The 14,274-nt window shown below is 39.8% G+C and overlaps 1 protein-coding gene across 1 annotated transcript; it reads right to left on the minus strand.

The window, feature by feature from the left end:
• Nucleotides 1-6,994: 6,994 nt before the first annotated feature.
• LOC121877758 lies at nt 6,995-14,274 on the minus strand. The gene is made up of 6 exons (XM_042383615.1): nt 14,112-14,274; nt 11,393-12,611; nt 10,577-10,799; nt 8,446-8,559; nt 7,628-7,752; nt 6,995-7,378 (listed from the first exon to the last, which is right to left on the minus strand). Exons 2-6 carry the CDS (start codon nt 12,476-12,478, stop codon nt 6,995-6,997), a joined length of 1,932 nt encoding a protein of 643 aa, XP_042239549.1. The 5' UTR covers nt 12,479-12,611; nt 14,112-14,274.

A 14,274-nucleotide genomic window follows, 5' to 3' on the forward strand; every position in this document is an offset into this window, starting at 1 on the left:
TTTTCTTTATATTCCTGTGTTACGAGTCTTCTTATTTTTACTAAAGAATACCTGTATATCACATGAAAAGAATCCAGTTAAAATGTACAACTACACTACGCTTCAACAACTAATACCTTTTAATCAAAAAACAAAAAAAACTCAAATCTTTCTCTTCAATAAAAATAAGGAGATAACACTGAAGTATCGAACGACATTGTCTTAACCGCTGAAAAATTGCGTCATTATTTTGCAGGATAATATTGGGCTTTGCATTTATATGTTAGTGCTGTAAAAAAAAAACCGTAAATACTATGCATAACACATGGTTTAGAAAGGAAAGGGATCCGAGATTCTGCTGTAACATATCCGTTTATTTCTTAAAAAATTACATCTGACAAATGGGCTCCATTAGAATTGTTGCATTTCCAGCAGCGTTTGAGTAATGGCATTTGTTTGAACTAAGACGCTTCACCATGTTAATTTTTGTCTGTAGATTGTAGTGTTCCATCCCTCGAAACTTTTAGGCATCACTTACAACACAAGGAAAAAATAATTAGCTACCTCAATACTGCTTCCGACCATAATGATTATTAATGTATCAGATACTGCCTCAGTACGTGTGTGTGTCCCTCGGCTAAACGACGCGCAGTTGTGATCAAACGTTTCATTCAAGATATTTGGGGAAACTTTAAAACAGTGAGCATGATAGTTATCAGTAACGATCACCAAAGGTTTGATTTTTCAGTTACCAGTAGTGGTAATGTTGGTAATAGTGATACTGAGGCGATGTTCGACGATAAAAGTGACTATCACCAGTTGTTCAGCCATCCTAGTGCTGCCATTGGACAGAAATTTTTCTTCGTGCAACTGATATTAATTTTATCTCGTTCTGTTGGATCTCAAGCAAGGGAACTTCATTAAATACAAGTCAAGATAGTGGGCTCAATATAAGGTGAGTAAACATGTCAAGGTTCATCTGTAATGGCTTTAAGCTAGGATTCCTTTCACTTGTGTGCAGTGGTTTTCAATCGCTACAGGAGCGATTGGTATGTATTGCAAAAGCATAACGCTAAAGCCCTAGGGGGCGGAAAAATAAGAGTAAAAAGAAATTAAAAATTGAAAAGTAAAAGGTTATATTAATCAACACCACGAAGATGCCGGAGAACAAGCTTTTTGAAGTGAGCCGTTTGAGCGTTAGACCCCGGGCCGAGGCTCCATATCGTTCAGTTCCGTAGTACCCGTCAAGGAACTACTTCAAATGTTGCTAATCACGAATATGAATGTTCCCAGTCTCAAAAGTTGCACGTTAGTTTATAATTTTGTTTGAAAATTCTCAGAAAATGTGGATAGAAAGCGGTACATAGTGACGTCACGGCAGAGCACTGGCCACCAATGAAACAGCGTGTCTCATAAGGGCTGGTTCACGGCCATCATGACCGCCGTCTCTCACCAATATTGATAAACATGGCGTGCTCCATGCACGTTGTTGATTCTACAAGACGGGACAATATTATTAGGTTTTCTGAGGCTAGTTGGCGAAAATTTGTCTCAAGTGCATTTATGGAATACCTAGACGCCAGGGAATCCGAAGTTGCCAATGCCAAGGACTCCATAAATCGCTATGGACTATAGCTTGTACAGAGCTTTGAAGCGTTGCACGCTAAAATCCCCGAGGTAGAAATCGCCGGATATAAATTATTTAATTAGTAATATTAATAGTAACAAAATAAATTTTTTATGTGTAATATTTTTCCATTATTTTTTATATTGATGATTGAATTTCTTCAATATTTTTTATTACATTTTAGCCTACGTGTAGAACTATTATCTAGAATTAAAATACTTATATAAATGTATTTTAAGATGGCCAATTAAGAGTTATTAAATATATATCGCTTGTTGCTTTGTATTATTGTGCATGTATTTATTGAAGGTTTTAATGAACATCAAGTAATATAAGGCTATAAATTATGGTTGGTGGGGAATATTACGCTTAGCAACGAGAACATTCTAGGCCTTTTTTCCATCATAGTTTATTGGACGACTTTGAACGACCTTTAAGGTATACAATAAGGCTATTTCCATCAAATATTGCTAGTCGCTACCTTTAGATATGGCTTAAAACAATGTTGTACTCTGTTGCTAAGGTAAACATCTCCATACCAACCAGTAAATTAGAAGTTATCAAATTTCTACCTAACGTGCAAGATTTAAAGTTGGAACATATCATTTAGGGTTTATGGATGTTCATATAACATAACTAGCATATTTATAGGTAGTTCCCAGGTGGGGACTACGGATCTCGAAAACTATATGGAAATAACACAAGAAGGCAGAGCGTGAATGGAATCCTAGTTATTATGAGATCCTTTTTCTGATCCCAGTTTACGGTAAGAAACGTAATAAATTGCACTTATCTGCATAAATATACAATTTACTTTACGATCAAATTTTAAGGATTTTTCTGACACGTAAGCTAAGATTGCGTAGTAAGTAAAGCATAAAATACTTATGAGCGTTAAGTTCGGGAAGTGGAATCGCAAAAAGGAGTCAGATAAAAATCTAAAGACAGTAATAAAAATATATTACCTTGCCCAACTCAGCGGAGCCCAGTGATTATATTTTTTTTATTCAGTATCTGTGGCTCTAATCCCAATGAAACAAAAATGTCTACACTCTTTTATGCCAATGCAGCGCTTCATACCATAAAAAGCTTCAACAAATGCTCGTAATTTAGACAAAAATGTTACTAAGGAACATTATAGGAGTGGTGTTACCTCCTTTGGACAGTACCTTGACTATATGTACTTTCTTGTGACTTTTTATTATATAAGAAAATTTTTGGCTAATATATAGAAAACAGTAGCTCCCCGAGACTTAGCAGCGAGATGTGGTGTGTGGAGGTTGTTAAAAAATATATTAATAATATTCGGATCGTGACCGTCTGCTGTTTTCCATTGAAAATGAGTTAAAAATACCGAGTTTTCACTGATTTTATTAGAGGATACTGTATTATGTTGGGAAAAAAATGGCTGAAATCATGTGCTAACCTAACCTAACCTATATCTTAACTTGCTTATATCCATAAAACTAAGCATTTACAAAAAGAAAAAAAAATAGAACTGAACGTAATCAGCGTACAAAACTGTCTGAAAACACCCTCATAATTACCGAACCGTTGACGGTCAAGTCTCGTATATTAGCCCCAAAAATATGTATAATTTTGAATAAATGAAGCCACGTGTCGTTAACATACAACTGGTTACAACGACTGTTACATTGTATCGTGTATCCACGGTAACATGAACCATGTTTTATGCATAATGTATTCTTATTTTGTTTTACCGAGATGGGATGGTGGGTAGAGTAGCAGAAAGTTAGAAATAGTGGATAGTGCTCATTTCCTTGGGTCAGGGAATATTTTGTGGAAGATATCTAGTGAAGTAACTGTCAAATTGTGTCTTCCTTCATCTAAACTCCGGAATCTCTTCACAGATTTTCGGTTTCGTGGGGACTGCCCAAAGGTTTTGGGCCGAGGAAGTGTTCAGAATTTGCCTATGATTTATTAACTAGTAGAGTAAATATATATCTTTCAATGGAATTTTAGACCGTTCAAAAAGAATGTGAATTGATACTCATTAACATTAAACCTGGTAGTCTTTTTTCCTTTTTAATCGCCTTCCAAATAGATTTCTGGCATTTATCATTTAAGACGATGTTTGTCGGGGATTTTAAAATCATCGTTATGAATTTGTTAACACGTCTACACTCAGAGTTGAGCAAGTTGATTACTCTAGTGCGTGTTTCCCCAGCTGAGAAGAGATGCCCTGCCCCCTCCTCAAGAGTTACAGCTGATTAGCTGTTACAAATCTGTCCGATTTCGTCCTGAAGTGATGTATTTCTAAATTAATTTATTCAAAAGCGTTTGGATGACCGTTTCTGACGAGAAAGATATTTAGCTAAACGGCAACTTTCAGGGGCCGTGTAATATTTCCTTGTGATTCTCTTCTTTTAAAATATTAGTTTTTGCATAATGCAGTATAATTGATATATTGAAACAGGTTTTATTAAAATTCAAATTAACTAAGCACATAGATCGGTCACTATAGATTATACTGTATTGAGAAATGTTGTGATCAATGGTAACTTATTTGAAGGACACCACAGCCACGTGACAGTTTTCAAGAAGATATCGAGTTTTATCAATTTTTTTTTTTAATGTTTGAAATGTGTAATTACTGACCTTGTTACGTACTTCAAGACCTTTGCTGTTGAAGCGCAGTTATACTCCGGTCTGTATGAATTTTGATGTTTTCAAACTAATATGTGTTCCCTAACCTGTTTTTAATGTTGATTTCAGATATGACATCAGTTTTTGTCTATCACGCAAGGTTTATTGGCAAATGGAATCCTTGAGGCAAATGCCATTGTTCAGTGTCGCATCAGCAGCTGCAGTGTTAAATCTCCCTGTTTTGCTCTACTAAGATACTATTCCTGTAGTAATTATGTCTTCTCGTGGATGTTTGAACAATCCAAACGTATTATGCTATGTGGGTGCTTTGTTGTGCATAAGCAACGACAAGAAATAACCGCATTCGTGAAAATTGCATATTTTGCCTACTTTGGAGTGAAAATAGGTGATTCAGATAAACCATGGGCGCCACATAAAGTATGTCACACTTGTGTTGAAGGTTTAAGACCGTGGAAATAGGGTAAGAAAAAAGTTATGCCGTTTGGAGTTCCTATGGTATGGCGGGGGCCTAAAAATTATGGTGATGACTGTTATTTTTGTTCTGTGAAGATAGAGGGATATAAAGCAAAAAATAAACAAGGAATCATTTATCCCAACATTCCATCTGCCATGAGACCAGTGCACATGGTCCTGAGGTTCCAGTTCCCATTCAGCCAGATGCGTTGTCCGTGTCATCAAAATCTGACCGTGATTCATCGTTAGATAACCAAAGTGATGTTTACCAACCTGAAGATATTAGTGATGTACCGGAGGTGTTTATCCAGAGTGAACTTAACGATCTGGTTAGGGATTTGAATTTACCTAAGGAGTCTGCTGAATCTTTAGGATCTCGGTTGAAATCGAAGAATTTATTGAGCAAAGGGACATATTTTTCATGGTATAGGCAACGTGAACAAGAACTAGTTTATTTTTTTTTCAGAGGAAGGCTCCTTGGTTTACTGTAATAATGTGTCTGCTTTAATTAACTATTTTGGCATTTCCTATACAGCTACTGATTGAAGGTTGTTTATTGAATCTTCAAAAATAAGTCTCAAAGGAGTTTTACTTCATAATGGAAATATATTTTCATCAATTCCTGTGGCTCACTCTGTTTATCTAAGGGAAAAATGAAAATTTGTAGATACTTCTAGAGAAAGTTCATTATAAAGATCATGGTTGGTTGGTTGGTTTGTGGAGATTTCAAAGTCATTGTGTGAGTGGGACAGCAGAGCAAGACGTGAACATTGGGACAAAAAACACTGGCCACCTAGGCAGGCTTTTGTGCTTGGGTCAAAACTATTCTACATGAACCATTGATTGACCCTAAGAAAGTGTTGTTGCCTCTTCTGCATATTAAATTAGGGTTAATGAAACAAATTGTAAAAGCCCGAGATAAGGAAAGTGATTGTTTCCAGTACAAAAGCAGGGAATCTCCATCAGTCACATATGAAAAAATGAAAGCTGGCATTCTCTTGGGCTCTCAAATCCGAAAGTTAATGTTGGACCACCACTTTGAAGAATCTATTGTAACAGTACCTACCATGGTGAACCTTTAGAGTTTTACTGAAACTTGCACTTTAATGGCGGTGATCATAGTGAAAGTGTTCCGAATAGATGTGGTCATGGTGACAAGTATTACCAATGAAGGTCATGGTGACAGTGTTGCCACCACATAAGGTCATAATAATACCTGTGTTGTCTTGTTCTGATGACTTATTTACTTGTATGTAAGGGCTGGTTGGTTGTCCGCCGCTCGTTCGCGGCCCCACTAGGGGGGTGGACAGAGGTGAGAAGGTAGTTGCTGCCTCGTCGCGATCCAGCCTTCACACCGCTGTTCGATTCCAACTCTGGTTGTGTACTCATCTGGGGTTCCTGGGGCTCGTGGGTTGATTCCCCAGTCCTTCACTATTCTGCTTTCAACTCCGGTCACCTACTCCAGCTACTGCCACTTCCTCCACGCCCTATCCACCGCCCTTGCCCTGGCGTCTCTCCTGTGTGGCAAGACATTGCCCGCCGGTGCCAAGTGAGGAAGCTGCCTTGGACCTTCCCCCTGAGAGAGGATCACGGCGTTACCAGAACTTTCCACCGTGTTGGTTAGGAGGAAGATTCATCTGCAGCTGTAGGAAATACCTATACTTTGTTGTATTGATTATTTTGTTTCAAGTAATAGTTTGACTCCAATTATTGTGATTATTTTCGTAGTAAAGAGATGTCAATCTCTTAACGGTTGTTTGTTATCCCTTGAAAACCCATGGTTCTTGACTTTCCTTTTTATAAAATCCTGATTAGGCTGGCAAGGGATTTATATCCTACAAGCAAGGCATTTACATCGTACACGCCCATATTTATTATCATTTCGAGGGAAAGGTCCCGGAGTGCTTTATAATGGCCGAGATAAGCTTTTATGGGCCTGATGACCTATGTTCCCAAACACAAGTAGCAAGTTTTTAATTCCCATAGATTATGTTTGACTGGGTCTGACACATGACGATTGTGACTTCCTCAGAAAGATTCGTGTGTAGTGCAACACTAAATAAATTTAAAGTACTGTATATTGTTGGCACGACTAAGTTTCTAGAGACAGGTCCTGATGAGTTAGAATAACTCGACAGTGTTTAATAAAGACGTGCATCATTGAGAGGTCGTGAGTGAGGTGAAACTCCTGTACAAAGCTTAACGAGACCAAGTAAACAAACAGGGCCTGGCGAGTAAGAGATCTTTATAACTTGCCTCTTGTCGGTATCTTTCACGCACACATCACCGAGTGAATTGAAAATGTCTTCATATACTAATCCTATTTAAATCTAGAACGGTATTTTCCACTTGGATACCAGCAGCAGCAGCGGCTGCAGCAGCCTGGGCAGTGCTTGGCACAGGAGACCCTCCGGGTACAACATCAACCGCCCCGTCAGGGTAGTGTTCCTGGTACACGGAGATGAACCCGGTCATGTGCTTCATCCGCATGCGGTAAGTGAAGTCGAGGAGGTGGAGGGAGTTCTCCTGAGTGACGGTGTCCACCTCCACTACCAGCATGTAGGAGAAGAGGGTGGAATGGTGGGCGGAGAAACGCCTGTAGAAGGCGAGCTTCTTAAGGCCCAGGTCGTCGTCAATGTTGCAGTAGATGTAGAGGGCACCTGTCCACTCCTTCCACAGCGTCTCCATCTTCTGTTTAAAAGAAATCAACACACATTCACGAGGGAGCTGCAGCATTTTTGTTTCTAGTCATAACTTATTGCACGAATTGAATGCTATTTTAGGCTATTCGTTGAGGCATGTACAGGGTACCAATGATAATTTTTGCAGCGTGGTATTTTCTCAAGAACGTTGTTGACTTCGTCAGTGCATCTTGTAAGAATATCTACACACTATTTCATCCCTACACAGGCAACAAGAGCTCATACAGACGAGACTCGCCTCGTTTAGTTCCCCGTCAAGCGTCTTGAAGCCAATGACAATGTAGCAGCGAGCCCACTGAGACGGATCGCTCGGGCAGGTCACCAGAAGTTCTGGAACCCATGACACTACCTCTTCGTACACCCCTGCAACACATTACACTCATCAGTACCACATCCAGGTACACTACAAAACAACACCTACTGGTACACCACTACTCCACACAACGCCCATCAACGCCTGTGATACAGTATATATATATATATATATATATATATATATATATATATATATATATATATATATATATATATATATATATATATATATATATATGATAACCACAAGGAAAAAGAAAACACGAAGTTTTTCTTTTCCTTGTGGTTATCACATATACCTGATCATGCGCACCTACAAGTGATTTACTTGCATATATATATATATATATATATATATATATATATATATATATATATATATATATATATATATATATATATATATATATATATATATATATATATATATATATATATATATATATATATATATATATATATATATATGGGAACATCTACTAATGTCTAAGAAAGGCTGGTACTTAAATAGAAACGCGCCTGCTAGCACAAAGGGGCCATGAATTATGGATATGGGTAATCCTGCTATGGACAAGGTAACTCAGTGGACAAGGGGAAGCTGACAGTGGATGTGGGTAACTAAACTAGACAAGGCGACATAGGTAATATGGAGAAGTGATCTTTGGATATGGGCAACCTATCTAGGGATATAGTTTCAAAAGAACATAGTGGGAGAGGTGGAGGTGGGATCTAGCTACCCACCTTGATGTAGAACACAGTCAGAGCCCAGACTTCCCTCCAGCACACGTCTCTCGCCGTCTCCGCCAATCAGCGTGTCTGGTAGTTTCTCGCGCATGTGCAGTATGGGGTAAGGCACTGTAAACAGACGACAGACACCATTTACAAGTTTCACGACAACATAATGGTGGATTTTTTGTGGATTTAATAACTTTTTCGTACTCATATGATTGTGTTGTTTGTTTCATAAATGACATGCCTGACTTGACCCTCCATACAGCCATGACGCCAAGTTATTTCATTAGAACCAAGGACTGTGAGCTGCAAAGGCCTCCAGGAATGGCAAAATGCTGAGATTCAATGTCACGAGGTGAGAGGATCCTGGGGCGTACCCGGGAGGCGTACCATATGTCCCAACGGATGAAAAATGTACTTGAGACTGTGTGAGAAGGACCTGTGTGTATGTGACAATGAGCTGAAGTTTCGGCCATTGTGAGAAGAAGGTAAATCAGGCAAATAAATTATTGGGTCTTATAAGAAGGTCGTTCAGATATCTAGACGGTCCGTCCTCGTGACGATCTTCAGGGTAAGTCTTCCCATCTGAGTACTGTACCCCATCTGGTCCCGAGATATGCTAGGACTGTCAGTTGGTTGAAAATGTTCAAGGAGGCCACCAAACTGGTGCCTGCACTTCGGCACTCAGCTACCTGAGATGGAGCGCCTGAACTTGCCTGCTTATACTACAGACGGGCAAGGGGACCTAGTTGAGTTTATAAGCATCTCGGGGCACTCCAGTTGAGTGTCTACTTGAGCTGGCGGACGCTCCCCCAGGTCCAGCTCAAGATTAAGCCGCAAGTCCGAAAACCGTAAACCGAGAACTCGAAAATCTACCAGAGGACGGCACCGACCTTCAGAAGACACCAACACTGAGCGGTTCAGGTACATTCAGGAGCCGTGCATGCCCAGTTTCCACAGTGCGTGACGACGACGCCCGGCGCTAGCCCGACAAAAAAAAACCACCCAAAACACAGGATAAGAAAAAAGTAATGTTTTTATATGCTAACGACTAGAGGAGCCTATGTACTGTATGTAGTTATGAATGCCCTTCATATTGTCAGTTATGTACTTTAGTGTATTTTTTATAAAAAAAATGTAATTATTTTCCCCCAAAAATCTGGCAATAAAATATACATACAGAAAATTACCGACTGCTTATTGATGAGCTGAAAGCTGGGAAACTGAGTAAGCTGGATGAACTGCAGCTTGTAAGGCGAGGTGATGGCGTCGAACAGAATGAATGAGTCAGTAATATCAAACAAGCAATGAGTGACGGCTGAAGTCAGAACAAGGCATGTGTGAGTATGAAGCTATTAGCAATGGGGACAACTTCTCTGGACCAATTGCACTTTTAAGAGGACTCGGACGATTCAAAGCTAACCAAACTTAATATAACATTCCACGGTAATTTTGGTTAGTATATGCTATCTACTTTCATTAATCGACAAGAAAATACAGTATGTTAAATAAAAGAATGATTTATTGATCGTGTTCACACATTGTTCGATTTGTGTAGGCCCGAGTGTAGAGAAAGAACTGGAAAACAACACTGCTGGCTGTCGACCCACTATAGCCAGCTCGAATCACTGACCAGAAAGTAGCCTACACTCTTTCCCTCCCTACTCGAATGTTATGTCACTACAGATTTCACCTGCCCGTAATATCGTTGTTTTATTTTAAGGTTTCCGAAATGTGTGTGTGTGTGAGAGAGAGAGAGGCAAGCCATATAAATAGTTCCTTGCCCTACCGTACCAACACCAAGCACCACTAACGCGGCCACGGAAGCCATATACAGTAGTACCAGCCTTCATTTCTTATATCTATCTATTAATCTTAGACTGAGAGAGTTTACGTAGCTATATGTTTCAGCTTATTGTATGCATTGAATGACTCACAAATAGCTGCACTATCCTGGATGAAATTTTGTGTTTATTTTTACGTCTTTTAAGTAATTCTTAGATTAAAGGGGTTCAGTATATGTATTGTATGTCCTTTCTGCCAGCCTAATCTAACCATCATAAAGTTAAACCCATTTTACGAATCACCTTTATTGAATATTACTGCATTTTTCTGAACATATTCCTGACGCCGGACTCACCAGCAATCTCCAGACCTTTCATGATGATTCCTTCTTGCAGGTCGGGGTTAGTGATGACACCCTTGAGCCAGTTGACGTACATCTTGCCTCTGGTCTCCCATTCGTAGTGACTCTGCGACTGCTTGTACGGGAGGGAGATCTGCCTCCTCTGCCTTGTCTGCCTTGTCTGCGACGTCGCCCTCGAGATGAAGGAGATGACGTAGTGCCCATGACCTGGCTCCTCCTGAGGATGATGCAGTTGGTTGCAATACTAAAAGGTAAATGGCATATGGGATTCGTTCTTTTAAGGGAGAAATGAAACTCCTGGTAATGACATTTCTAATTACATTATTAGCAAGCGTGACTCCAGGATTATATAAAAAAAATGAACTTTTAAGTAATAATTTTTCTTGATTGTATAATAAATGGTGATTAGTTGATAATGAACCATTACTTAAATTTCAAGTTGTTAGTCTAGGAACACCCCGAAAGAAAATTGTCGGAATCTTGGGAACATATTAAGTGGATTTGTCTCTTGATGCTTACACTCTCAGGATTATCGTGCAAGTACTGTACAGGGTAGCACAAATATTATATTCTTGTATACATTGAAACCTCCATATAACGGACCTCTCTCCCCATATAATACGTTAGGTAGAGGTTTCACATTTAATGGGCCCTCGATATAACGGACTTTCATGTCTTTATTGTTTGTTAGGTTGAGGTTTCATATCTAATGGGCCCTCGATATAACGGATTTTCCTGTCCATATATCCCGTTAAATTAAGTTTTTACTGTACAAACACACTACTGTAGAGACTGTGTGAACTGACTAACCTGGTTTTGGAAGTTGGCTGGTCTAGGAGTTGGCATCGACCGGGGTACTGACGGGGTCCAGATTGTCGGCGCTGGGCAACCCGTCCTCTTCTTCAGGGTGGTTACCATCTCCACCACGTTGTCGAGGCGGTTGGTCTTGGCGTTATTATTGGTAGTTACGGTCCTAATCTTATCCCAGGACGTGTAGGAAGATTTCAGGGATCGTTTTCCCCGTGAGTCACTTTTCGGGTTGGCACTTGGCGACCTTTGAGTAAGAATCGACTTGGGACAATTCTTTGTCTGCGTGGTGGTGTTTTTGTTGCTCAGTACACCAGACGACACGCTGTTGTTAACTACAGCTTCCATAACGTTGGCATTTTTATCATCTTCTCTTCTTTCGTCTCCTGTCCTCATTCTTATCCTTCTGAAATCTTCTCTCTTTTCTTTGACTGTTCTCACATCTTTCCTGAGGTCTGGTATCTCTCTAAAGTTTCCAACATCTCTGCCATCTATGACGTTTCTCAAGTCTTCTCTTCTTCCATTGTCGTTTCTGGTGTCTTCTCTTCTCTCGGTTAAGTTTCTGATATCGCTCCTTTCTTCGTTAAAGTTTCTCATGTCATCTCTTTCCTTGTTAAAGTTTCTCATGTCATCTCTTTCCTTGTTAAAGTTTCTCATGTCATCTCTTTCCTTGTTAAAGTTTCTCATGTCATCTCTTTCTTCGTTAAACTTTGTGATATAGTCCTTTCCTTCATTAAAGTTTCTGAACTCTGCCCTTCCATCATCGTAGTTTGAAATGGATTCCGTCTCGTCGAAGGGTCTGCTGTCCCTGATACTCCCGTTGTTGCCTGTCTTCTCACCGTAGCGTTTAGAGTTTCTTGGTTTCTCGTGCATTTGGAATGAAGAATAAGATTTGTCTGTACTGTAATAAGATTCATCGATGCTGCCCTTATCGTCACTTCTCCAGCGTCCCTTAAGAGAGATCTTGAAGTTGACGAGTTTTTTCTTCTTGACTGGCTCCACTTCTTGGGGGGACAGAGTTTGACGTAGTCGCCGGTGAGGACCAAATTCCAGGATATCTGCATCTTCCCTCGTCATATGTGGGTCCATCCTTACGGCTTTGGCTGTCTTTTTCCCAGCAACCGTTCTTCACCTAAGCTTACCCCAACTTGGATAAAGACTTTGGTTCCTGGAGTGTGTAAGACGTCGCCATGGTGTACGTGTGTTCAAGACTGGTGATTATCTGAAGGATGACAAAAGTAAGGGACTATACCGATGTGAATAAGATATAAGTCGTTACTGTATTAATGTAATCAATCAGTCGAATATCATTGCGCTAATTTTCGTGTACCGCAACTTAACACTACATGTCGAAACATGTACCTCGCCCTCATAATATGATAAGTCAGTAGTATATATATCAAGTAAAGACCCTCATTGTGGACCCGTAGCGCCGTTGGCCAAATTCACGGATTCTACGAAAGTTCGGGTCGGTGGTTCCCGTTTTACCTGGAACAAAATCCCCTTTTTCTGTTAATGGAGCAGTTTTAATTTGCCTAGTTATTCTGTAATATGAAACACATCTGTAGTCTTCTCATCACAAGAATTGTTATAGTGTGTCCCATTTGTTTGGTGGTTTACTGTACAGTATGCAAGACACCGGCCTCTTAGCCAGTTTCTTCACATTCTGTGTGAGTCGTCTGGTTAACAATGTGGCGAGAGCCGAGTCACAATATCTAACAAGATAATGTAATTAGTAAGACATAGTTTAGTTCTACTATCTTACCTCAGCTAGAATATTACGCCAGTATTTCGTTCTCTTCTGCAATTATCATTTAAAGCTTTTGGTTAGGTACACAAATGATACTAAGATACACTTGTCATTTTTAACCTTTTGGCAAACCTTAACTACTGTCGTTCCAGGTGAAACTGCGTCAAATGGGGAGGTGCAATTACAGTACACTATATACGAAAGATTTGGTACAGAAGGAGGCAGTGCGGCACTGCACTCGACCGCCTTCACTTTCCCTACTGTAAGTTAAGTAGCCTCAGTTGGGTTCGACTGGAGGTGACCAACAGTGCTCAGGAGAGGATGGAGCGTTGTATTCATTTGGGCTTTGTGCAATTTCAATACAAAAAAAACAGTTTGAGTATCCTGAACACTCGTCGCTTGTCAGTCGTCTAACACTCGCGATACACTCTCCCTCATGTAACACAACACACTTCTCTCGGTGTTGACTACCAGCAACAGGCGAGCTTAGACATTCCCCATCACAGCATATATGAAGGTGGCACCATAAACCTTTAAATTAGATATGTTTTTATTGACAAGAATTTCCATTTCTTATATTGAATTTCGTTTTATATATATATATATATGTTGTGCATATATAATTGCTACTGTACTGTGTAATCATCTTCACGGTGCACTACCACTGATACAATATTAACATTACCGCATACACTAACACTCCACACCACAACTGCATCCATACACCGCGGGTTTAGTTATGTTAAAGTAGGTCACGTTAGGTTAAATTAGGTTACATTAGGGGCTGGTGAGATTGGGTTGTTAATCAGAAATTACCATAAATATCGCCTCAGGTACAGTACGTCTTCAAATATGTGGTGTTTACTGTATATAGCAAGACTGTCACATGTACGGCTAGTCGGGTGCATGGAACAACTGCTACTACTACTCACTCAGCTGTAAGATAACATCACCATATAAAGGCACAGTTACCTCATCGATATTGGCGGTCGCACATTCTGAATTTTGCCAATATTTATGTGTGTGGGATATTTCCAGTCTATAGCAGGAGAACTAGGTGTTAGGTTGACTTTGTGTAATACTGTAGAATGAACAAGTCCTTAGAACACCAAGACACGTCGCACCCTCACACCAA

This window comes from Homarus americanus, unplaced genomic scaffold (genome assembly GCF_018991925.1).
Source record: "Homarus americanus isolate GMGI-L3 unplaced genomic scaffold, GMGI_Hamer_2.0 scaffold24523, whole genome shotgun sequence".
NCBI classification, from domain to species: domain Eukaryota; kingdom Metazoa; phylum Arthropoda; class Malacostraca; order Decapoda; family Nephropidae; genus Homarus; species Homarus americanus.